Source organism: Narcine bancroftii, chromosome 5, assembly GCF_036971445.1.
Source record: "Narcine bancroftii isolate sNarBan1 chromosome 5, sNarBan1.hap1, whole genome shotgun sequence".
Lineage (NCBI taxonomy): Eukaryota > Metazoa > Chordata > Chondrichthyes > Torpediniformes > Narcinidae > Narcine > Narcine bancroftii.
Window position 1 is genome coordinate 215,875,259 of NC_091473.1, and position 27,046 is coordinate 215,902,304.

The 27,046-nt window shown below is 45.5% G+C and overlaps 1 protein-coding gene across 2 annotated transcripts in view; it reads left to right on the forward strand.

The window, feature by feature from the left end:
* Positions 1 to 1,156: 1,156 nt before the first annotated feature.
* Positions 1,157 to 27,046, forward strand: part of ppox (protoporphyrinogen oxidase) — a 42,342-nt gene continuing 16,452 nt past the window's right edge. Inside the window, exons 1-7 of one of the 2 annotated variants that reach the window (XM_069941148.1) lie at positions 1,157 to 1,304; positions 18,438 to 18,588; positions 20,024 to 20,115; positions 23,782 to 23,916; positions 24,487 to 24,602; positions 25,635 to 25,767; positions 26,387 to 26,531. In XM_069941148.1, coding sequence (XP_069797249.1) covers positions 20,029 to 20,115; positions 23,782 to 23,916; positions 24,487 to 24,602; positions 25,635 to 25,767; positions 26,387 to 26,531 — 616 coding nt within the window. In that variant the 5' untranslated portion in view covers positions 1,157 to 1,304; positions 18,438 to 18,588; positions 20,024 to 20,028. The remainder of the gene's footprint in view (positions 1,305 to 18,437; positions 18,589 to 20,023; positions 20,116 to 23,781; positions 23,917 to 24,486; positions 24,603 to 25,634; positions 25,768 to 26,386; positions 26,532 to 27,046) is intronic. The other variant, XM_069941147.1, reaches the window with a different exon arrangement.

Here is a 27,046-nt window from a genome sequence, read left to right on the forward strand (position 1 = left end):
GGAGTATTGTGTGCAGTTTTGGTCACCTAACCACAGGAAAGATATCAATAAGATTGAAAAGGTGCAGAGATTTACTGGGATGTTGCCTGGACTTCAAGAACTGAGTTACAGGGAAAGGTTAAACAAGTTAGGACATTTTCCTCTGGAATGTAGAAGAATGAGGGGATATTTAATAGAGGTATTTAAAATTTTGAAAGGTATAGAAAGAGTAAATATAGATAGGATTTTTTTTGACTGAGGGTTGGTAAGATACAAACCTGAGGATATGGGTTAAGGGTGAAAGGGGAAAGGTTTAGGGGGAACTTTCTGAAGTGTGGAATGAGGTGCCAGGTGAAGTGGTAAATGCAAGGTCAATTTTAACATTTAAAAAGTATTTGGATAGGTACATGGATGGGAGTGGTATGGAGGGCTATGGACTGGGTGCAGGTCAGTAGGACTAGGCCGATAAATAGTTTGGCACAGGTAGAAGGGCCTGTTTCTGTGTTATAACGTTCTATGGTTCTACTCTCCCATCACAGCTTTTATTTATTATTTTATTATATACACCTATTAATCCACCTGTTAGCCTGTACTCCTACCCCTGCCCCATCCTTTGTCCTCTCCCCCAATCTTTTTATTCAGGCACCTCCTGTTTTTCCACATTCCCAACAAAAGGTCCAGGCCTGAAACTTTTCGTGAAGGCTGCATGAAACTGCTGAGTTTCTCCAGCAACTGTGTGTCCTGCCAAGGAACCACTCGAGCTCGGTTTGGTCCTGTTTTTGTGGTGGGCTTGTGGCGGCTGTCCCTTGGCTGTGGTCTACATACATCACTGATGGGGATCTGACAGATGCCATGTTTCAGGGGTTTGAAGATTTGGAGGGAAGCGGCTGAAGTCTCGAGTGGAGATGATCTGAAGGGAAAACTGGTGGAGGTGGGGAGAGGGTGGTGGAGAGAGAGGGGCAGCCATGAGCCCAGCCCAACAGGACGATGGGGTGTTCTCCGCCCCGGATTTGCCAAACCTGACACCGAAGGTCACCAGCCAGCCTTTGCACGGGACTGAGATGATGGGCGCCAGGTGACACAAAGGCTTGTGGGCAACTACTTGAGCGCATGCGTTTTTGGTCGTCCTGCTCCGACGTCAGCGCATGCCCAACAGACGCAGTGGTGAGGGAGGAGGAGTTGAGTGCCTCATGCCATGCACATGCGCCTTCCTGTCCTGCGAGACGGCGGTGGCGAATTTCAGGTCCTCCCACAGGCCCGAACGGCCGGAGCCGGTCCTCCGACACTGAGCATGCGCAGTCGGCATTTCGGCGGGGATGCCGGAGGTAAGAGAGCCGGCGCAGTTCATTAACTTTCATTTCGTCCGTTCTCTCACCTCCTGATGTGGTCGTGGGATAGATGAGACTGTGGTGCACAGAGGTGCTGCAGGAACTCGACAGATCATACTGGCCAGTGAAGGCTGACCAACGTTTCGGCCCTGGGTCCTTCGTCAGGGATCACCAATAATAGACAGGCGCCTGAATAAAAAGGGAGCAAGGGAAGGGGCATAGGCCAAAGGTCAGAGGTGGATGCAGAATTTATTGCAGTGAATATGTCACGAAATTCGTTGTTTTGTGGCAGAATCACAGTGCAAACAGTCATATAAACCACCTTACAAAGTAAATAAAAATAGCGCAAGGAAAAGTAAGGTAGTGCCCATGTTCCATTGTTCATTCAATGCAAGCTATACCACCTTGAACTGTAAGACCCCGCAGAGGATCGTGAAGTCAGCGGAAAAGATCATTGAGGGCTCTCTTCCTAGCACAGCGGACGTCTACAACACACGATGCAGGCGGAAAGCAATAAACATTGTGAAGGACTCCACACACCCATCACGTAAACCATTCTGCCATCTGGCAGGAGGTACCGAAACACTCAGGCCATTGCATCCAGATTGGGCAACAATCCCCCCTCCCCACCTCCCCAAGCCATCAGGCTCCTGAGTTCCCAGAACATATGTGGATAGGGTGCCTTGGATTTTTATTGCATGTGTGTTAATATTTTAACTCACATTTATGAAAATCTGCTCTGCAGTCCTTGAGAAACACTTGTCTTACCGTGCAATGCATGGTATGAATGATATATAAAGGTCACGATTTGATTCAGGAATCTGATGGCAGTGGGAAAGAAGCCGTCCTTGTGTCAGTCCTTAGGCTCCTGTACTTTTTTCCTTATGGTAGCAATGTGGTGAGGATTCTTGAGAATTGAGGCTGCTTTCTTAAGACACTTTCTCATAGATGTCCTTATTGGAATGAAGTCTGGTGCCTGTGATGTCACAGGCCAAGTTAACACCCTCTGGAAATTTTTACTTGACCTGAGTGTTGGCACCTCCATAGCAGGCAGTGATACAATCAGCCAGAATGCTCTCCACAGTACACCTTTGGAAGTTTTCAAGAGTCTTGGGTGTCATATTTGAGTGTCTTGCCCTCCCCACTTTCTGCAGGGACCGCCTCACCCACAGTTCTCTTCCCATCAATCGCCCCCTTGGTACCTACCCCTGTGACTGCAAGAAATGCTAAACTTGCTTTCACATCTTCTCCCTCTCCGCTGTTCAGGGCCCCAAACAGTCCTTTCAACTGTGAATCTGCAGGGGTTATTTAATGCATCCGCTGCTCCCTATGTTGCCTCAATTATATCAGGTAATTTGGAGATCACTTTGTTGTGTACCTTTGCCCTCCCTGCTGCAATAATGGGGATCTCCCAATGGCCAACCACTTCAATTTCATGCCCATTCCTGCAAGGACACATTTGTTCGTGGTGTCATGCACTGCCAATCCAAGTCCATCGCAAATTGAAGGTGCACTCCAGCCAGATGGCATTAACATCGACCTCCAATTTCCCTCTTCCCCCAGTATCTCTCTTTCCCTGTCCGTCGCTCTCCTCCAGCTCCCTTCACATTCAGAGAGCTACCCTCTCCCTCCATCATATCCCAGTTTTTCTCCTCTCCCCTTCCACCTGTTAGCCTCTGCTCCTCCCCTTGACCCCACCCCCCACCTTTTTTTCAGCAGCCTGTTTGCTTTTGTTCATACCTAGACAAAGTGCTCAGGCCCAAAACAGTTGCCCTAGTTATAGATCAGTGGTTCTCAACCTTTCTCTTTTCACTCACATACCACCTTAAGTAATCCCTTACTGACCACAGAGGACCTATGGCACACATGTCAAACTTTGGCCCGCGATATAATTATATTTGGCCCGCAAGATCATTTCAAAAATGTATTAGAGGTGGCCCGCTGGCCGCCGCGCCAGTATAGCGCATGCACAGCTAATACTATAAATCCCAGAATGCATTGGCGTCAGTCAGCTAATCACCCCCACCTCCTCTGTTTACGTTGCAGGGTCTCACCATGGACTCCGGTTCCGGGCGCTTCCCAGCGCCCGGAACCGGAGGCCTCGGGCCTGACCTCGCCAGGACCGTTGCCCACTCCCCCTCCCTGCCGCAGGCCGACCCGCGACTCACGGTGACGGGGCCGCTGATCCGCTGAGATGCCCCCGCACTGTCGTGTCCCCCCGCCCGCCCCCCCACCGCAGCGCGGCCTGGCCGGTGTCAGGGGAAGCCAAGGCCGCTTCCCAGCGCCTGGAACCGGAGGGCTCAGGCCTGACCTCACCAGGACCATTGCCCACTCCCCCTCCCTGCCGCAGGCCGACCTGCGACCTGCGGGCTGCTGATCCGCCGAGATGCTGCCCTGCAGCGAGAGCCGATGCCCCCGCACTGTCGTTGTCCAACCCGATCGCCTGCAAACCCCGCCCTCCCGCACACAGGCCTGAGTAAGTATTATGAACTTTAATCTCAGGATAAAATGATCTTCCAATAGTTTCATGTCACAGTGATAAATATATTCCTGGTTAAAAATGGTCCTGCACCTGGATACAAGCTCATTAGGCATAAAACTTGAAAAGTGTGTAAATCAAAGGATATCTGTACCGATGGAAAAAGGGCATGGCAAATAACCCTGCTAGAGTTCATGCCCACAATCAGTCACCCATTTGATTGTTTCAGGAATCATGTTATTCTCCCACATTCTCAATAGCCCTCAGATTTTACTATTCGACAGCACACTTGCAACATTTGACAAATCCTCTATAGAGAAATATTATTTATTGAATATTTTATTTCTCATTTGTTAATGCTTCTGGAAAGAGTTTATCCAAAACTACTATTAAACATTTATTTTAATAAGAAAAAGTTTAACATTACATATGTTGAAAGAAGAGAAAACATGCAGATGTTGTTGAAAATTTTCAATAAATATTTAGTTCGGCCCTCGACTTAGTCCAAGTTTTTAATTTTGGCCCTCCGTGAATTTGAGTTTGACACCCCTGACCTATGGCATCCTATGAGTGAAAAGAAAAAAGGTTGAGAAACACTGCTATAGCTGCTATGTGGCCTGCTGACTTTCTCCAGCAGTATCTTTATGTATTAGGCCAAAGGGCCTGTTTCCATGCTCTATGACTCTGAGGAAGGAATTTTTTTAAAAACATTTTTTATTTTTCACACTATGAACCATACTGACCAAAATACACACAGACATTTCCCTCTTGGATATACACAGTGTCATTTTTCCCCCCTCCCTTCCCTCCCTCCTTCATCCCCTCCTTCCCACTCACTCAATGTTCAACCTATATGATACATTAAACCCATTAAACAATGTCATCACACAATGAAAATAAGCAAGAAATTTGTGTCTTCTACTTTTACATACTGGGTCAGTTCATTTCGTCTTCTGTCATTTTAGGCAGTGGAGGTCCGCGGTAGGACTTCTCTATTGTGTTCCATGTACAGTTCCCAAATTTGTTTGAATACTGTGATATTATTTCTTAAATTATATGTTATTTTTTTTCCAATGGAATACATCTATTCATTTCTATGTACCATTGCTGGATTCTCAGGCTATCTTCTAATTTTCAGGTTGTCATAATACATTTTTTTGCTACAGCTAAGGCTATCATAATAAATCTTTTTTGTGCTCTATCCAAATCGAGTCCAAGTTCTTTACTTCTTATATTACTTAGAAGAAAGATCTCTGGATTTTTTGGTATGTTGCTTTTTGTGATTTTATTTAACACCTGGTTTAGATCTTCCCAAAACTTTTCCACTTTCTCACATGCCCAAATTGCATGTACTGTTGTTCCCGTTTCCTTCTTACAGCGAAAACACCTGTCTGATACTGTTGGGTCCCATTTATTTAACTTTTGGGGTGTGATGTATAGCCTGTGTAACCAATTATATTGTATCATGCATAACCTCGTGTTTATTGTATTTCTCATAGTTCTGGAGCATAGCTTTTCCCATGTTTCATTCTTTATGTTTAGATCTTGTTCCCATTTTTGTTTAGGTTTACAGCTTGTTTTCTCATTCTCTTTCTCTTGCAGTTTGATGTACATGTTTGTTATAAATCTTTTAATTATCATCGTGTCTGTAATCACATATTCAAAATTGCTTCCTTCTGGTAACCTCAGACTGCTTCCCAATTTGTCCTTCAAGTAGGTTTTCAGTTGATGGTATGCAAACATTGTACTATGAGTTATACCACATTTGTCCTTCATTTGTTCAAAAGATAATAATTTATTTCCTGAAAAACAATTTTCTATCCTTTTGATCCCTTTTCTCTCCCATTCTCTAAAGGAAAAATTATCTATTGTGAAAGGGATTAGTTGATTTTGTGTCAATATTAATTTTGGTAGTTGATAATTTGTTTTATTCCTTTCTACGTGAATCTTCTTCCAAATGTTGAGCAGATGGTCCAGTACTGGTGAATTCCTATGTTGCACCAGCTTTTCATCCCACTTATATAGTATATGCTCAGGTACCTTCTCCCCTATTTTATCTAGCTCTAATCTGGTCCAACTGGTTTTTCCCTTGTTTGATAAAAATCTGATGGGTATCTTAATTGTGCTGCTCTATAATAATTTTTAAAGTTTGGCAGTTGTAAGCCTCCTTGTTTATACCATTCTGTTAATTTATCTAGTGCTATCCTCGGTTTCCCCCCCCCCCCCCCCCCTTTCCATAAGAATTTCCTTCTTATTTTCTTTTGCTCCTTGAAGAATTTCTCTGTTAGGTGAATTGGTAATGATTGAAATAGGTATTGTATCCTTGGGAAGATATTCATTTTAATACAATTTACCCTTCTTATCAGTGTTAGTGGTAAGTCTTTCCAATGCTCTAAGTCGTCTTGTAATTTCTTCATTAATGGCTGATAATTTAGTTTGTATAGATGGCCTAGATTATTATCCAGTTGTACACCTAGGTATCGAATTGCTTGTTGTTGCCATTTAAATGGTGATTCTTTCTTAAATTTTGTGAAATCCACATTATTCATTGGCATTGCTTCACTTTTATTTGCGTTGATTTTGTACCCCGATACTTCTCCATATACCTTCAATTTCTTATGTAATTCTTTTATTGATATTTCTGGTTCTGTTAAGTATACTATGATGTCATCTGCAAATAGACTGATTTTATATTCCTTCTCTTTTATTTTTATCCCTCTTATTTTATTTTCTGTTCTTATCAGTTCTGCCAGTGGTTCTATAGCTAACGCGAACAGTGAGGGAGATAGTGGACATCCCTGCCTAGTTGATCTGCTTAATTTAAATTGGTCTGATATATATACATTTACTGTCACCTTCACCAATGGTCCCTTATATAATGCTTTAATCCAATTAATATATTTCTCTGGTAGGTTGAACCTCTGTAGTACTTTGAATAAATAATTCCATTCTACTCTGTCAAAGGCTTTCTCTGCGTCAAAAGCAACCGCCACTGTTGGCTTCTTGTTTCCTTGTACAGCATGGATTAAGTTAATTAACTTACAGATATTGTCCGTTGTTCATCTTTTCTTAATAAATCCAGTTTGATCTAGTTTTACTATTTTTGGTACACAGTCGGCCAATCTGTTTGCTAATAGTTTAGCTATTATCTTATAATCTGTGTTAAGTAGAGATATTGGTCTATATGATGCTGATGTTAGTGGATCTTTCCCCATCTTTGGTATTACTGTAATTATTGCTGTTTTGCATGAATCTGGCATGTTTTGTGTTTCTTCAATCTGGTTCATTACTTCCAGGAGAGGAGGAATTAATAAGTCTTTAAATGTTTTGTAGAATTCTATTGGGAGTCCATCCTCTCCCGGTGTTTTATTGTTCAGTAGTTTTTTTAATATATCCTGTATTTTCTCTATTTCATATGGTTTTATTAATTTATTTTGCTCCTCTTCTTTAGTTCAATTTTAGCTAGAAATTCATCTATTTTGTCTTCTTTCCCTTCATTCTCAGTTCAATATAGTTGCTCGTAGAATTCCCTGAAGTTTTTGTTGATCTCCGTTGGGTTATATGTAATTTGATTGTCCTTTTTCCTTGATGCCAATACCATTCTTTTAGTTTGTTCTGTCTTAAGCTGCCAAGCTAGTATTTTGTGCATTTTTTCTCCTAGCTCATAATACTTCTGTGTTCTCTTTTTTTATGTTCTTCTCCACCTTATATGTTTGTAGTGTTTCATATTTTATTTTTTTTCCGCCAATTCTCTTCTTTTTGTTGTATCTTCCTTTATTGCTAATTCTTTTTCTGTACTTGCTATTTCCCTTTCCAACTGTTCTATTTCCCGATTGTAGTCCTTCTTCATCTTAGTTACATAACTTATTATCTGCCCTCTGATGAACGCTTTCATTGCATCCCATAGTATAAACTTATCTTTCATTGATTCCGTATTTATTTCAAAGTACATTTTAATTTGTCGCTTAATTGATTCTCTAAAATCCTGTCTTTTAAGTAGCATGGAGTTTAATCTCCATCTATACGTTCTCGGTGGGATGTCCTCCAACTCGATTGCCAACAACAGGGGTGAGTGATCCGATAACAATCTAGCTTTATATTCCGTTTTCCTAACTCTCCCTTGGATGTGGGCTGACAACAGGAACAGGTCTATCCTTGAGTATGTTTTATGTCTACCCAAATAATATGAGTATTTCTTCTCCTTTGGGTGTTGTCTCCTCCATATATCCAAAAGTTGCATTTCCTGCATCAATTTAACCATAAAGTTGGTTACTTTGTTCTTTCTGCTACTTTTTTCCAGTTTTATCCATCTTTGAGTCCAAATTAAGGTTAAAGTCCCCTCCTATCAGTATATTCCCCTGCGTATCTGCAATCTTCAAAAAGATATCTTGCATAAATTTTTGATCTTCTGAGGAAGGACTTTGAAGGGAATCTGAATGCAGTTGTTATCTGGAACTCACTGCCAGAGGAGACAGTACAATTAGATACGTGGAAGAGGTTTTTAGACAGACTATTAACTAAGCAAGGAGGAGAAGACATAGAACAAATGTTGTATCCCTCTCTGAGGCAGGAGGCAGTAAGAGTAATGGAAATATTTTGGATTAAATTGGCCAAAAACCAGGTTATGGGACAAAGCTGCGCACCTCTTTCTGTGTCTCCCTCCCTCCCTCCCCTTGGCAATGAATTCCAGGTATGGACCATTCTCTGTGTAAATAAAAAGCTGATTCCTCAATGCCCCTTCACACTCCTTCCTCTCGCAAACAAGATACTTGCTCCCCTCCCTCTATTTCCGGCCCCCCTCTCTGCCGATCTCCAATTTCCAAGCTCAAGTTCATATCCCTCCAACCTCTCCTATCCACATACCTGACCACCTCCACCACTTCCTCTGACAGGCTGTCCCACAGACCCACCACCTTCTGTGTGGTGAAAACCTGCTCCACGGGTTCCTTTTAAGTCTTTCCCCTCTCACTTTAACCCTCTACCCTCGAGTTTTAGATTCCCTTACCCTGGGGAAAAGGTGATCATCCACCTTATCTCTGGTCTCATCATTTTATCAACTTCTGTGAAGCCATCCCCACGCTCCAATGAGAGAAGTCCCAGTCTTTCCAACTTCCTGTGACTCGAGCCCCTCCAGTCCTGGCAGCATCCGAGTAAATCTCTGCACCCTTTCCTGATTGGTGACATCCTTCCAATAGCTGGGTGTCCAGAACTGCACACGGAGCCCTATGTGTGGCCTCACCAATGTCTTGTCCAGATTTAACGCGACGTCTGCTCCTGTACCCAGTCCCCTGGACAGGGTGGTGAAGAAGTTCAGCATGCCAAACACCTTCTTCACCACCCTGTCCATGTGTCACCACTTCTAAGTCTACATACCTGAACCCCTCCTCGTAGACTGTTAGGCTTCCCATTGACCCTCTGTGCCAGAGTCAGAGCCCCTTTTTTTGCCCACCTGATTTCCCCTTTGAGTGAATTACATACCCAACGCTCCTCTTAAGGATTCACTTGACCCCAGCTACCTAGACCTGATATGTATGACTGGACCCTCAATATTCCTCCTCATCCAGGGTTCTGCAGCCCTACCAGCCTTACCTTCACTCTAACAGGAACACACTATCCTTGGGTTCTCCCTATCTCTCTTTGAAAGATGCAATACAAGTGCTGGAGAAACTCAGCAATCTATGGGAGGTAAAGGGCAACCAATGTTCTGGGCCTGGGCCCTTTGTTAGGATTCCTCATACCTTACAAGGGCTCAGGCCCAAAACGTTGACTACCCTTTACTTCCTATGGATGCTGCACAAGTTTCTCTAGCACTTTTGTGCATGGCACTTGGCCCCAGCCCCTACAGACTTCTTTTTTTTCAATTTACTTTAAAAGCCCACCACTTACCTGTGCCCTTTACCTCCCAATTAACCTTTGAGAGTTGATGTCTGATGCCATTGAAAGTACCCTTGCTATGTGACCAATTAACTCACTAACCCATACATGTCTTTCGAACTTGGGAGTAAACTGGAGCACCTGGAGGAAACCCACGCAGGTCACGAGGAGAGTGCAAACTCCTGACACACAGTGGTGGATTTGAGCCCAGGTTGCAGACATTGTGATGGTGTTGCGCTAACTGTGCTTCCCAACTAGGATTTTAACACAGGGAACCAGTCCCATCTTCTTCCATAACTATAGCAAACCAAACACGAAAAGAAAATCACAGAAATAGAAATACGGGTTTAAATTTGACACGCCTCGCTGTTAGTTCATCAATCACACAATACAAGCAACCGGAAAATTCACTTTTCCGGCATCTATCAATCCCCATAGGTGCCGGATACCAAATTGAACAGAGTTGTGTTCACTGGTGCCAACCATTGACAGCTCAGCTGGGCCACGTTTCCCAAGAGGAAGTCTAGTGTTGTCCCCTCCACACCCCCCCCCCCCACACCCCCATAGGGCCATCGACAGTCGCAGGAGAAAACTTTTCTCTCTTACCTCCCATAGATTGCTGAGTTTTTCCAGCACTTGTATTGCATCTTTCAAAGAGAGATAGGGGGAGCCCAGGGATAGTGTGTTCCTGTTAGAGTGAAGGTAAGGCTGGCAGGGCTGCAGAACCCTGGATGAGGAGGAATATTGAGGGTCCAGTCATACATATCAGGTCTAGGTAGCTGGGGTCAAGTGAATCCTTAAGAGGAGCGTTGGGTATGTAATTCACTCAAAGGGGAAATCAGGTGAGCAAAAAAAGGGGCTCTAACTCTGGCACAGAGGGTCAATGGGAAGCCTAACAGTCTACGAGGAGGAGTTCAGGTATGTAGACTTAGAAGTGGTGACACATGGACAGGGTGGTGAAGAAGGTGTTTGACATGCTGAACTTCTTCACCACCCTGTCCAGGGGACTGGGTACAGGAGTATATATACAACCTGACGGAACAGTGTTTCTCAAGACTTTGGTGTACGCATGTACATACACAATACAAAGCACATAATAATCACATGTACATAAAGACAAAATAGAAAAAAACCCATATAAATATATATTTTGGAATTATTTACTCGGCTATAGGATACCATTCATCAATCTCCCAGCCTGGCAGCCCTGATTTTATTGCTTTAATGCTCCTGTACTTCCTTCCTGATGGTAGTGGGTCAAAGATACTGTCTTCATGTAGGAAAGGGACCTCAATAAATCTTTGAACCCTATTTAAGAAACGCTCCCAGTGAATGTCATCAATTGAGGAAAGGGAGACTCAGTGATCTTTTTGGCCGTTTTGAATATCCTCTGTATTGAGTTCCAGTCCGATGCTTTGCAGGTACCGTACCATGCAATGATGCAACCAGACAGTCTCAAATGTGCTCCTGTAAAATGCTGTCCAGATGGGACCCAGCAGCCTTGCCTCCTCAGCCTCCTGAGGAAGTGTATATGCTGTTGTGCCATCCTGTCAAATGAGGAAATGTGGGTCCAGGATATAAGTATATGCATCCCAAAAAAACATTTTGCTCCCCACTCTCTCCATGATGTGTAATGGGAGTGGTTGACCTTCATCCAGCTGAAGTCCTTTGTCTTGTCCACTTTGAGACTCAGATTGTTCTTCTTTCAAATATGATGAGCTGCCCAACCTCCTCTCTCTAAGTCAGGGGTGGCCAAACTTGCTTATTGTAAGAGCCACAAACGATAAAGCTCAGATGCTTGAGAGTTGCAGGACAAGAACAAAATTCACACATACGTTTTTATTGTTACATGCACATTTTGTAACAACAATGTTTAAAAATGCATGTTAAATGCAATAATATTTATTCCTGCTTGCAGTTTTTAAACTGTTAATTTGTATCAGTTTCAGTAATAACAAAGACACAAATATGTAAAAAAAGTAAACCAAAAAAATGAGAGATATTTTAATCAGATTTCCACCTTACAAAATTAGTCTTAGTATAATAATTTCTTTTTTTTTTTTTAAATTTTTTATTTTTCACACCATAAATCACAATAGCCATGATGTACACTTTTTCTTTTCCACACATTTACAGTGACTTTTTCTCCCTCCCCCCTCCCTCCTCCCAAGCCACCCCCCCACCCCCCCCCCTCTCATCCATTTTAGGTATACAATCTAGGTTGCATTAATTCAGTTAGACAATGTTGTCATTCAACAAAAATACACCAGAAATTCTACTTAGTCCATTCTTTTCTTTTCTTCTCCTTCCATCAACTTAGGTAATGTTTGTTCCCGGTAGGTTTTCGCTATTGTATTTAATGTAAGGCTCCCATACTTGTTCGAATATTTCAATATTATTTCTTAAACTATATGTTATTTTTTCTAATGGAATACATTTATTCATTTCTATATACCATTGTTGTATTTTCAAATTATCTTCCATTTTCCAGGTTGACATAATACATTTTTTTGCTACGGCTAGGGCTATCTTGACAAATCTTTTTTGTGCATCTTCCAAGTCAATTCCAAATTCTTTATTTTTTATGTTACTTAGGAGAAAGATCTCTGGATTCTTTGGTATATTGTTTTCTGTTATTTTATTTAATATCTGATTGAGATCATCCCAAAATTTTTCTACTCTCTCACATGTCCAGATTGCATGAATTGTTGTTCCCCTTTCTTTTTTACATCGAAAACATCTATCAGATACTGTTGGGTCCCATTTATTTAACTTTTGCGGTGTAATGTATAGTCTGTGTAACCAATTATATTGTATCATACGCAGCCTCGTATTTATTGTATTTCTCATCGTTCCAGAGCATAACTTCTCCCATGTTTCCTTTTTTATCTTTATATTTAAATCTTGTTCCCATTTTTGTTTAGTTTTACCATTTGTTTCCTCATTCTCCTTTTCTTGCAGTTTAATATACATATTTTTTATAAATCTTTTGATTAACATTGTATCTGTAATCACATATTCAAGGTTACTTCCCTCTGGTAAACTCAAGTTGCTTCCTAATTTATCTTTCAGGTAGGATCTCAGTTGGTAATATGCCAGCGCTGTATCTCCAGTTATATTGTACTTATCTCTCATTTGTTCAAAGGATAAGAATCTACTTCCTGAAAAACAATTTTCTATTCTTTTAATCCCTTTTTTTTCCCATTTTCTAAAGGCAAGGTTGTCTATTGTAAAAGGGAGTAGCTTATTTTGCGTCAATATTAGTTTTGGTATTTGGTAATTTATTTTATTTCTTTCTACATGAATCTTCTTCCATATATTGAGGAGATGGTGTAATACTGGAGAAGTTCTATGTTGTACCAATTTTTCGTCCCATTTATATAATATGTGTTCAGGTATCTTTTCCCCTATTTTATCTAATTCTAGTCTCGTCCAGTCTGGTTTTTCCCTTGTTTGATAAAAATCTGATAGGTACCTTAATTGTGCGGCTCTATAATAATTTTTGAAGTTTGGCAATTGTAAGCCTCCTTGTTTATACCATTCTGTTAATTTATCTAGTGCTATCCTCGGTTTCCCCCCTCTCCATAAAAATCTCCTTATTATTTTCTTTAACTCTTTGAAGAATTTTTCTGTCAGTTGTATTGGCAATGCCTGAAATAAGTATAGTATCCTTGGAAAAATGTTCATTTTAATACAGTTTATCCTTTCTATCAGTGTTAGTGGTAGCTCTTTCCAATGCTCTAAATCGTCCTGTAATTTTTTCATTAGTGGATTGTAATTGAGTTTATATAATTGGCCTAGATTTTTGTTTATTTGCACACCTAGGTATCTTATTGCCTGCGTTTGCCATCTGAATGGGGATTCCTCCTTAAATTTTGAGAAATCCGCGTTATTCATAGGCATTGCTTCACTTTTATTTACGTTTATCTTGTATCCCGACACTTCTCCATATTCCTTCAATTTCTTATATAGTTCTTTTATTGATAGTTCTGGTTCTGTTAAGTACACTATCACATCATCCGCAAACAGACTGATTTTATATTCCCTGTCTTTTATTTTTATTCCTTTTATATTATTATCTCTTCTTATCGATTCTGCTAGTGGTTCTATAGCTAGCGCAAACAATAATGGTGATAGTGGGCATCCCTGCCGCGTTGACCTGCTTAAGTTAAATTGCTTTGATACATGTCCATTTACTGTCACTTTCGCTAACGGTCCCTTATATAATGCTTTAATCCAATTAATATACTTCTCCGGTAAACTGAATTTTTGCAATACTTTGAACAAGTAATTCCATTCTACTCTGTCGAAGGCCTTCTCTGCGTCTAAAGCAACTGCTACTGCGGGTGCTTTATTTCCTTCTACTGCATGAATTAAGTTAATAAATTTACAAATATTGTCTGTTGTGCGTCTTTTTTTGATAAATCCAGTTTGGTCTAAATTTACCATTTTCGGTACCTGTTCTGCTAATCTGTTCGCTAATAGTTTAGCTATTATCTTATAATCTGTGTTTAGCAGAGATATTGGTCTATATGACGCTGGTGAGAGTGGATCTTTCCCTTGTTTTAGTATCACTGTAATTATTGCTGTTTTACATGAATCTGGTAAGTTTTGTGTCTCATCAATCTGGTTGATTACATCCAGGAGGGGCGGTATTATTAAGTCTTTAAATGTTTTGTAGAATTCTATTGGGAGTCCATCCTCTCCTGGTGTCTTATTATTTGGTAAATTTTTTTATTATCTCTTGTATTTCTACTGTTCCAAATGGTTCTGTTAATTTATTTTGTTCCTCTATTTGTAGTTTTGGTAGTTCAATTTTAGTCAAAAATTCATCTATTTTCCCTTCTTTCCCTTCGTTTTCGGTTCGGTATAATTGTTCATAGAATTCTCTGAAGTTTTCCTTAATTTCTTTTGGATTATATGTAATTTGTTTGTCTTTTTTCCTTGTTGCCAATACCATTTTCTTAGTTTGCTCTGTCTTAAGCTGCCATGCTAAGATTTTGTGTGTTTTTTCACCTAGTTCATAATATTTCTGTTTTGTCTTCATTATATTCTTCTCCACCTTATATGTTTGTAATGTTTCATATTTTATTTTTTTATCCGCCAATTCTCTTCTTTTGGTTGTATCTTCCTTTATTGCTAATTTTTTTTCTATGTTTATTATTTCCCTTTCCAACTGCTCTGTTTCCTGGTTATAGTCCTTCTTCATCTTGGTTGCATAACTTATTATTTGCCCTCTAATGAATGCTTTCATTGCGTCCCATAGTATAAACTTATCTTCCACTGATTCCGTATTTACTTCAAAGTACATTTTTAATTGTTTTTCAATAAATTCTCTAAAATCCTGTCTTTTAAGTAGCATGGGGTTTAATCTCCATCTATACATTCTTGGAGGGATGTCCTCTAGCTCTATTGCCAATAACAGGGGTGAGTGGTCCGATAATAGTCTAGCTTTATATTCCGTTTTCCTAACTCTCCCTTGAATGTGGGCTGATAACAGGAATAGGTCTATCCTTGAGTATGTTTTATGTCTAGTCGAGTAGTATGAGTATTCCTTTTCTTTTGGGTTTTGTTTCCTCCATATGTCCACAAGTTTCATTTCTTGCATTGATTTAATTATAAATTTGGTTACTTTGTTCTTCCTGTTAATTTTTTTCCCCGTTTTATCCATATTTGGATCCAAATTCAGATTGAAATCCCCTCCTATTAGTATGTTCCCTTGCGTATTAGCTACCTTCAAAAAGATATCTTGCATAAACTTTTGATCATCTTCGTTAGGTGAATATATATTAAGTAGATTCCAAAGCTCTGAATATATCTGACATTTTATCATAACATATCTCCCTGCTGGATCTATTATTTCCTCTTCTATTTTAAATGGCACATTTTTGCTAATTAATATAGCCACTCCTCTTGCTTTTGAATTATACGATGCTGCTGTTACATGTCCTACCCAATCTCTCTTTAATTTCTTGTGCTCCAATTCAGTTAAGTGTGTTTCTTGGACAAATGCTATATCTATTTTTTCCTTTTTCAGTAAATTTAGTAGTTTCTTCCTTTTAATTTGGTTATGTATTCCATTAATATTTAAAGTCATATAGTTCAGCGTAGCCATTTTATATTTTGTTTATCTTCTCTTTCCGTTTTTCCATCATTACCTTTCCTCCTTTTCCATTTCTGTTTTCTTATTTTCAACCCTTTACCAGACAACATTCCTACAACATCCAACATTTTCCTTATTCTCCTATTTCTATCTTCTTTATCCCCAGTCTCCCCTTCCCCTCCTGAGTTGCCCTTTATCCCTTGTCGGACAACCACATCTCCCCTCTCCATTTGGATTTGCGAATCCACTCGCAAGCGTCAACTGATTTTGCAGTGACCGCTCTGTATAATAATTTCTTTATGATTAAAATCCAATGCTACAAATATCAGGCAAATTAAGACGCGAGTCGGGCGGGCGAGGGGGAGAGACCGGCAGCGTGCCGCATCTTAAAGGTCGAAGAGCTGCATGTGGCTTGCAAGCCGTGGTCTGGCCACCCCTGCTCTAAGTCGACTCCTCTTTGTTACCGACGAGGCCAACTACAGTTTTTATCATCTTCCCACTTGATGATTCAGTTAGAACTGAATTTGACAGTGCAGTTGTGTCAGCAGCGGGCACAGTGGCAGGCTGAGCGCCCAGCCCTGAGGTGCGCTCATGCTCAGTGTGATAGGACTTGAGAGTTACAGAGGGGGGAAGCAAGGACATTTTATCCACCAGCTGCTAGAGTCTTCTTCTTTGGCTTGGCTTCACGGACGAAGATTTATGGAGGGGGTAAAAAGTCCACGTCAGCTGCAGGCTCGTTTGTGGCTGACAAGTCCGATGCGGGACAGGCAGACACGATTGCAGCGGTTGCAGGGGAAAATTGGTTGGTTGGGGATGGGTGTTGGGTTTTTCCTCCTTTGCCTTTTGTCAGTGAGGTAGGCTCTGCGGTCTTCTTCAAAGGAGGTTGCTGCCCGCCAAACTGTGAGGCGCCAAGATGCACGGTTTGAGGCGTTATCAGCCCACTGGCGGTGGTCAATGTGGCAGGCACCAAGAGATTTCTTTAGGCAGTCCTTGTACCTTTTCTTTGGTGCACCTCTGTCACGGTGGCCAGTGGAGAGCTCGCCATATAACACGATCTTGGGAAGGCGATGGTCCTCCATTCTGGAGATGTGACCCATCCAGTGCAGCTGGATCTTCAGCAGCGTGGACTCGATGCTGTCGACCTCTGCCATCTCGAGTACTTCGACGTTAGGGATGTAGGCGCTCCAATGGATGTTGAGGATGGAGCGGAGACAACGCTGGTGGAAGCGTTCTAGGAGCCGTAGGTGGTGCCGGTAGAGGACCCATGATTCGGAGCCGAACAGGAGTGTGGGTATGACAACGGCTCTGTATACGCTTATCTTTGTGAGGTTTTTCAGTTGGTTGTTTTTCCAGACTCTTTTGTGTAGTCTTCCAAAGGCGCTATTTGGCTTGGCGAGTCTGTTGTCTATCTCATTGTCGATCCTTGCATCTGATGAAATGGTGCAGCCGAGATAGGTAAACTGGTTGACCGTTTTGAGTTTTGTGTGCCCGATGGAGATGTGGGGGGGCTGGTAATCATGGTGGGGAGCTGGCTGATGGAGGACCTCAGTTTTCTTCAGGCTGACTTCCAGGCCAAACATTTTGGCAGTTTCCGCAAAGCAGGACGTCAAGCGCTGAAGAGCTGGCTCTGAATGGGCAACGAAAGCGGCATCGTCTGCAAAGAGTAGTTCACGGACAAGTTTCTCTTGTGTCTTGGTGTGAGCTTGCAGGTGCCTCAGATTGAAGAGACTGCCATCCGTGCGGTACCGGATGTAAACAGCGTCTTCATTGTTGGGGTCTTTCATGGCTTGGTTCAGCATCATGCTGAAGAAGATTGAAAAGAGGGTTGGTGCGAGAACACAGCCTTGCTTCACGCCATTGTTAATGGAGAAGGGTTCAGAGAGCTCATTGCTGTATCTGACCCGACCTTGTTGGTTTTCGTGCAGTTGGATAATCATGTTGAGGAACTTTGGGGGACATCCGATGCGCTCTAGTATTTGCCAAAGTCCTTTCCTGCTCACAGTGTCGAAGGCTTTGGTGAGGTCAACAAAGGTGATGTAGAGTCCTTTGTTTTGTTCTCTGCATTTTTCTTGGAGCTGTCTGAGGGCAAAGACCATGTATGATCATGATGAACAGCAAGATGAAGTCAATGAACAATTTCCAGCTTGCTGTGAGCTCCCAGTGCATTCTGCTATGCTGGGGTGTAGCTCAGATCCAGGGCAGACCCCTGCTTTGACTCCACCTGGGAAGCTGCAGTGTGTTTGGAGAAGATAACAAGGAGAACAGATCAGCTCTGAGCCTGCCATCTCCCCCACCCCATCAGTCACAGAGTCCAAGGTCACCGGCCTCGTGGTAACTTCATATAGAGGCAGAGACACAGCTACAGATGCAGGCCAGCTTGGTACAGGGGTGGGGGGGGAAGGACGGGATGCTCCATTTTGCCACACACAGGTCAAGTGTAGAGTCAGGGAGGAGGACAGTGGGCTGGAACCAGTTAGACTGCAGAGAGTCCTAGTCATCACCTCCCTCCAAAAGACATGGAGAGGGTGGGGATCTGAAATGTTGTTGCTGAGAAGAGGGATAGGAGAGGGTGAGGTTGGAGGGGTGAGGGACAATCACCAGAGGGTGGGGTCTGGGATTCATTGCCTTAATGACAGATGAACAGAAATCCTTCAAACCTGTGACCCACCAACAGGCCATTCAGCATTCAAACTGTGGAAGGTACGGGAGGAGGCATCAGATTGAGGCACTGCACAAACGTTTCAGATAGTCACTCACTGTGTCACCCTGATAAACAGACAAGGAGCAGGAAATTGAACACAAGTACTGAGGCTGCAGCACGGAAGGCAAGTTCATTCATCTGGTTGTCTCTCATCCTTGTTCCCCACACTCTCCGCTCTCTCACTCTCTCTGTTACCCTCTCTCTGACACCATCTCTCTGTCATCCACTCAACTTCTCTCCCACCATCACCCTCTGTCTCTCTATCCTCGATCACTCACTCTCTGCCCCCTTCTCTCTACTTTTCTCCCTCGACCCTTCTCTCTCTTGACCCCTCTCTCTCACCCCCTCTCTCTCTCACCCCCTCTCTCTCTCACCCCCTCTCTCTCTTCACCCCCTCTCTCTCTCACCCCCTCTCTCTCTCACCCCTCTCTCTCTCACCCCCTCTCTCTCTCACCCCCCTCTCTCTCTCACCCCCTCTCTCTCTCACCCCCTCTCTCTCTCTCACCCCCTCTCTCTCTCACACCCCCTCTCTCTCTCACCCCCTCTCTCTCTCACCCCCTCTCTCTCTCACCCCCTCTCTCTCTCACCCCTCTCTCTCTCACCCCCTCTCTCTCTCACCCCCCTCTCTCTCTCACCCCCTCTCTCTCTCACCCCCTCTCTCTCTCACCCCCTCTCTCTCTCACCCCCTCTCTCTCTCACCCCCTCTCTCTCTCACCCCCTCTCTCTCTCACCCCCTCTCTCTCTCACCCCCCCTCTCTCTCTCTCACCCCTCTCTCTCTCACCCCCCCTCTCTCTCTCTCACCCCCTCTCACTCTCAACCCCCTCTCTCTCTCATCCCTCTCTCTCTCTCATCCCTCTCTCTCTCTCAACCCCCCTTAACCCCCTCTCTCTCTCACCCCCCTCTCTCTCTCACCCCCTCTCTCAACCCCTCTCTCTGTCATCCCCCTCTCTCTCTCTCTCTCAACCCCCCTTACCCCCTCTCTCTCATCCCCCCCTCTCTCTCATCCCCCCCTCTCTCTCATCCCCCCCTCTCTCTCACCCCCCCTCTCTCTCTCACCCCCTCTCTCTCAACCCCCCTCTCTCTCTCTCACCCCCTATCACTCTCAACCCCTCTCTCTCTCATCCCTCTCTCTCTCTCAACCCCCCTTAACCCCCTCTCTCTCACCCCCCTCTCTCTCTCTCACCCTCCTCTCACTCTCAACCCCATCTCTCTCTCATCCCCCCCTCTCTCTCTCTCTCTCAACCCCCCCTTAACCCCCTCTCTCTCTCATCCCTCTCTCTCTCTCAACCCCCCTTAACCCCCTCTCTCTCTCACCCCCCCTCTCTCTCTCTCACCCCCTCTCACTCTCAACCCCTCTCTCTCTCATCCCCCCCTCACTCTCTCTCTCTCTCAACCCCCTTAACCCCCTCTCTCTCTCATCCCCCCCTCTCTCTCTCTCTCACCCCTCTCTCTCTCTCACCACTTCTCTCTTCCTCTCCCCTCACCCCCCACCCCCACCCTCCTCCCCAATCTCTCATCCTGCATATCCCCATAGTCCTTATCCCTCTTTGTGTTTCAGCCCTGATGCCGCAGACAGTGATTGTCATTGGAGCTGGAATTAGTGGCCTTGCTGCCGCCCTCCACCTTACTCGTGCAGCAGCAAACCCGAAGGTAATGATGCCATTGGCAACTCCTCCACTGACCCACCCTCATCACGGAGCTCCCGCACTCCCACTCTCCCAGTGTGGACCTCCCCCACCTCCCCCACTGCCTCTCCCACAGTGCAGAGCTCCCCCACTGCCTCTCCCACACTGCAGAGGTCCCCCACTGCCTCTCCCACAGTGCAGAGGTCCCCCACTGCCTCTCCCACAGTGCAGAGGTCCCCCACTGCCTCTCCCACACTGCAGAGGTCCCCCACTGCCTCTCCCACAGTGCAGAGGTCCCCCACTGCCTCTCCCACAGTGCAGAGGTCCCCCACTGCCTCTCCCACAGTGCAGAGGTCCCCCACTGCCTCTCCCACAGTGCAGAGCTCCCGCACTGCCTCTCCCACAGGTCAGAGCTCCCGCACTCCCTCTCCCACAGGTCAGAGCTCCCTCACTGCCCCTCGCCCAGTGCGGTGCCCCCTCACTGCCCCTCGCCCAGTGCGGCGCCCCCTCACTGCCCCTCGCCCAGTGCGGCGCCCCCTCACTGCCCCTCGCCCAGTGCGGCGCCCCCTCACTGCCCCTCGCCCAGTGCGGCGCCCCCTCACTGCCCCTCGCCCAGTGCGGCGCCCCCTCACTGCCCCTCACCCAGTGCGGCGCCCCCTCACTGCCCCTCGCCCAGTGCGGCGCCCCCTCACTGCCCCTCGCCCAGTGCGGCGCCCCCTCACTGCCCCTCGCCCAGTGCGGCGCCCCCTCACTGCCCCTCGCCCAGTGCGGCGCCCCCCCCTCACTGTCTTTTCCTTCAGCACGAACCTCCCTGACCATCCTTCGCACTCTCCCTGCTCCTCCTCCAGTGGAGCCCCCTCACCATTCTTCTGCCATCCCTGAGCTCCCAAGTGTGACCTGGTATCTCATGTCCCAGATGTAGCATAAAGGTTGAGGTTGGAAACCAGTGAGGTGTGTGGAAATGCTCCGTTGCTCAGCAGTCTTGCAGACTGGAACAGGGAGCGTGGGGTCTGTACTGGCGGGATGGTCTGCTTCTGAACTGTTGGGTGGAGGTTTGCTTATTCTGCTCCCATGAGTTTAAATTGGTGATGTAATGGGATGGGAACCAGAGCAGACAGTGGAGTGGCTGTGGAAAGAGCTGCTGTTAAACCTACAGGCAAAGACAGGAATCAAAAAGTTGTGGGTGGTGGGAATCATGTTCTGAATTGCGCCAATTTCAATGCAAGGAGTATTGTTGGAAAGGTGGACGAGCTTTGAGCATGGATCAGCGCGTAGAATTCTGACATTGTTTTGGTCATTTAACTACAAGAAAGGTATCATTGATAAATGGCAGACCTGCTGCTGGTGTGGACCAGGAAGAGCCACTTAGTCATAATGCCAGTGGCACCATACAGACGTGAAACATTCTGTTATTGAGCCCATGATGTTTTTCTAACTAAAATCCTGCAACCTTGGGTCTGCACCCAAGGTGCCTGTGCTTGGCAGCGGCCACAAGGGGTTGCAGGCTCCGGAAAGCAGGGCATCAGAAATGAGGAGAGCATTTCTCACCCCTCCCCCCACCACCACTGTTGAAAAGGAGAAGCAGAGGAGGTGATCCTACAGGACAGTGGCCATGGTGGCGTACCAGCAAAGAACTCAGTAGCTGAGAGACCCACGCGGCTGCAGGCTGCTGGAGGCTCACAGGAACCAGGTATCAGATCAAGGGTGCTGATGGCAGGAAGGAAGGACTCCTGAAGGGCCTCAGGTGCTGAAAGTATCCAGATCATGTTGAAGGTTGAGGTCTGGAGCTCAGGTTGCCAATGGATTGAACAGGACTTTGTGGGGCTGCAGAGGCTGTGGGACTACTGGAGGCAAATCAACGGACACTCTGTGACTCTGGAAGGACTATCCTTTGCTTCCCTTTCTCTCAAATTATAAGGGGTGCCGAGCAACACTAACTCTTTGTCTCCCTAAGGTAGGTAGAAGACTATTTTGTGTTATAAGACATAAGAGCAGAAATAGGTTGTACATCCACCCCCAAGTCTCCCCCATCATTTAATCATAAGGTGATCCATTTTCCCACTCAGCCCCACTGCGTAGTCTGCTCCTCATAACTTTTGATACCCTGGCTAATCAAAAATCTATCAATCTCTGCCATATGTACACCTAATGATCTGGCCTCCACAACCACCTGTGGCAACATATTCCACAGATTTACCACCCTCTGGCTGAAGGAATTCTTACACATCTCTCTTCCAAGTGGACATCCTTCAATCCTGAAGTTGTGCTCTCTTGTCCCACCATGATAAACAACCTTTCTACATCTGCTCTGTCCACGCCTTTCAATATTCAAAATGTTTCAATGAGATCCCCCGCCCCCCCCCCCCCCCAACTCTATTTTCCTAAATTCCAATGAATAGAAAAGCTGTCATACACTCCTTTTGTTCCTGGAATCATCCAAGTGAACCTCCTTCAAACTCTCTCCAACTTCAGCACATCTTTTCTTAAATGAGGAGCCGAAAACTGCTCACAATACTCTTGTCAGGATGTCTCATCAGTCCTTTATAAAGACTCAACATTATATCCCTGCTCTTGTTCTGACAATAAAGGAATCTTGAAACAATAGGAATGAAAGGTTGCAGAGAAGATTTACAAGGAGGTTCCCAGGATGAGGCTTACAGGCTTCATACTTTATTCCTTGGAACGTTGGAGAATGAGGGGCGAATTGATCAAGGTTTACAAACCAATGAGAGATCGTGAAAACACAGAATTGCTGGAGTTACTCAGCAGGTCTCGTAGCAATGTCGGCCATATACCTTTACTCCCTATGGACGCTGTGAGACCTGCTGAGTTCCTCTAGCATTTTTGGTTTTCACTACAATTACAGTGTCTTCAGATTTTCGTGTTTCACAGAGGTACAGATAGAGTTATTACGAGCAGGCTGTTTCCACTGAGGTGAGGTGAGACAAAAACGAGAGGACATGGGTAGAAGGTGAAAGATGAGGTGTTGAAAGGGAACAACTTCGTGCAGAGTTGTGAGAATGTGGAACGAGCTGCCAGCTGAAATGAATGCAGATTTGATTTTGACATTCAGGAGAAGGTTGAATAGGTCTATGGATCAAAGGGATGTGGTGGGCAATTGATGGGACCGAGGTCAGTGGTTCTCAACCCTTTTTCTTTCCACTCACATTGGTGCTCTGTGATTAGTAAGGGATTGCTTAAAATAGTTTGTGAATGGGAAGGGAAGGTCGAGAATCGCTGCTCTAGACCCAATTGTTACTGAAATACTTTTCTTGAGAAAAATTGTCATTGGCCCATTTCCTTTGGAGTTATGAAACCAAGCACATAACAAGTCAATTGGGTATGATTAAAGCAGTGGTTTACAAACTTTTTCTTTCCACTGACATACCACCTTAAGCAACCTCTTACTAATCACAGAGCACCAATGACATAGGGAATAATTAAAGTGGAATGTGAGTGGAAAGAAAAAGTTTGAGAACCACTGGACTAGGTGGAATTATACTTCGGCATAGACTAGACTGGCTAAATAGCCTGCTTCTATTCTGTAGTGTTCCATGGTTCTCAGGCTGAAGCAGTTGGTGTTCCGAATCCCTTGTATGTTAACCTCTCTCCTTCTATCGCACCTCTGTCCACCCTTCTTTCACCCCACCCCTCCGCGTGACTGCCCTTAATCCCCACCCAACCTGGACAGGTCATCCTTTTGGAGGCCACTGATCGTGTCGGTGGCTGGCTGCAGACATCACGGACAGAAGAAGGGGCAATATTCGAGCATGGACCCCGAGGGGTCAGACCTGCAGGAGCAGTGGGCAACAACACACTCCGACTGGTGAGGGAGTGGGGCCACGGCATGGGAACAGGCTGGGGTCTGATCCAGGAATACGTTGGGGATCTAATATATTGACTCACAAATTCCTGGGAACAGGTCACAGGCTGGTGTCTAATCCAGGGAGGTTTACATATTGAATATCAGGTCCCTTGGCGTGGGTGAGAGGCTGGGATCTAATTCAGGATTTTGGGGATTATTAATAGAATAATAGACATCTGGAAGTGGGTCGCAGGCTGGGATGTAATCCAGGGTCCAGGGTGTTTATTAAAAAATAGTTCCCAGGAGTTTATATATGGAATAACAACCCCAGGAGTGGGTCACAGGCTGGGATTTAATCCAGGGGTTTTAAACCGAGGACTAGAAAACACTGTTTCATTGGGTTGTACTTGTGCAATCAGATGACAATAAACTTGACTTGACCTGGTGTGGGTCACTGGTTGGGATCTGAAGCAGGAGTTTGGGGAGTTTATATATGGAGTAACAGATCCCCAGAAATGGATCACAGTCTGGGGTTTGATTCAAGGTGGTCACTTTTTAAAAAATCTTTTCTCTTCCTCTGTTTTCATCCAGGTGTCCGAGCTGGGTTTGGACTCTGCAATTCTTCCAGTTACTTACAGTAATGCTACATCCAAGAACAGATATCTCTTTGCTGGCGGAAAGCTTTGCAAGTTACCTTCAAGCTTCTGGTGGGTGACCCCTTTTGACGACTTCCCATATGTCTCAGTCCTGTGTCCACCACTGACCACCCAGCCCCTGACCCCATCATCAATCTGTCTCATTTCCATCTCTTATATTAAAGAATCCTCAACTGTGCATGGTGCTCCTGATGTGGTCTGTCTTAACCTATGTGTCTTTGTGTCCATGGCGCCCAATTAACCTACACTCCTGGTGTGTACACATGGCCTGAAATGGCCTGTTACTGTGCTGTATGTCTAAATTAAAAATGTAAAATTAAAAAGTTGGCTACCCCTGGTCTAAAGGATACAGAGACCAGAACTGTGCCCGATACTCGCAGTGTGGGATACCGAGACCAGAACTGAGCATGGTGCTGCCATTGTAATTTGGTCCTTGTGATTGGCTGGCTTGGAGCAAGGCAGGAGGTGGGGACTGGCTGTGTTTTGAGCGGGAGATGGGGATTGGCTGGACAGGCACTAAGCTGGGTGGAGATTGGTTGGCTGGAGTCTGGGGATGGACAGGGATTGGCTGAGTTTGGAGGGGAGGTGTGGATTGGCTGGGTTTGGAGGAGTGATGGGGATTGGCTGGGTTGGGAGGAGATGTGGGGATTAGCTGGGTTGGGAGGGGAGGTAGGGATTGGCTGGCTTTGGAGGAGTGATGGGGATTGGCTGGACAGGGACTAGTTTGGGAGGAGATTGGCTGGGCAAGGCCTGGGATGGACAGGGATTGGCTGGATTTGGAGCGGAGTTGTGGATTGGCTGGGTTTGGAGGATTGATGGGGATTGGCTGGGTTGGGAGGAGAGGTGGGGATTGGCTGGATTTGGAGGTGTGTTGGGGATTGGCTGGGTTTGGAGAAGATATGGGCATGGTCCGAGCTGTATTTGGATTAGCTGATCAGGGGCTAGAAGTGGGGATTGGTTTGCCAGAGGCTATGCAGAATGGAGATTGGCTGGGGAGCATCTGGGCTGGGTGGGAATGGGCTGGATAGGGTCTGGGTAGGTGTCCTCTGTGCTAGCCATTGATCAAGTCCTTCACTGTGACAGGAGTGCCTTCAGCAGACATCCCCCATTCTCCAAGCCACTGTTCTGGAGTGTGGCCCGAGAACCCTTTGTGTCTCGGGGCACGGAGGCAGATGAGAGTGTGCATGAATTTGTCACCCGCCGGTTCGGGGAGGAGGTGAGGCTCTTTTGGCAGTGTGGTGACATGTATTCTCCTCCCATCCACGGCCATCCCCTTCCCCATCACTCTCCCGCTTCCCATCATCTATCCACCTCCCCATCTCTACCTCCCCCATTTCTCCCTCTCCCTGCTCCTTCCCCCTCAGCCCTCCCCTATCACTACCTTCCCATCACTCCCTCCTCCTCTCTCCTTTCCCCTCAACCCCTCCCATGCCTGGAGCAGCAGTCACCTCCGCCAAACCCCCCCTCCCCGTTCCCTTGCGTCACAGCCTCTCAGTCCCTCCCCCTTTCCTTTCTGCTCCTTCTTTCACACCCCCTCTCCTTCTTTCTCTCCTCTCTCCCCTATCCTTTTTCCATCCTCCCTCTCCCTCCCTCCTCATCTCTCCATCCCCATTCTCTCTTTCTTCCTCCTCCCTCCCTCTCCATACTCGCTCTCTCCTCGCTCCATCTCTATCTTGCCCCTCTCCCTCTACTCTCATGTCTCCCCCGCCTCCCTTCCTTGCCCCCATTCCCATGACTAGATCAGTAGCCTCCATTCACTTCCCTCACACCCTCCCATATTCCCCCGCATCTCTCAGCCCTGTTCCCCTGACCCTGCCCCTACTCTCTTCCCACAGCTGGCAACCTATGCAGTGGACAGTCTGTGCCGAGGGGTGTTCGCTGGTGACAGTCGGAAGCTCAGTATCCGGTCCTGCTTCCCTGCCATTTTCCAGGCCGAGAGGCGCTATGGGTCCGTGTTCATCGGGATGATGGCTGGGACAGGTCAGTGAGCTCCCTACACCATCTGACCCGTTCCACGACCCTATCCCTCAGTACTTGACCTTCACCATGACACTGAATCCCCAATCCTCACCCTGTCACTCAACCCTGACCCTCACCCCAACCCTCACTCCTCAACCTTCAGCACCCAACCCTCACACCCCAACTATGACCTCCTGTCTGCTTGCTGCCTGATCCAGTAATTTCTCATCAGAAGACCACAGTCAGTATGAATTGGAAACAACATCTCCTCCTCACTGATCATCAAGGATGCATGCTTAGCCCACTGCTGTACTCGTTATTCACGCATGACTGTGTGGCCAGACACAATTCAAATGCCATCTACAAGTCTGCCGATGACACCACAGTTGTCGGTAGAATCACAAACGAAAATAAGGAACCGTACAGGAGGGGGATAAATGAGCTCATTGAATGGTGTAATGACAACAACCTTGCGCTCTACGTCAGCAAAACCAAGGAGATGATTGTGGTCCAGGAGGAAGTCAGGGGAACACGAT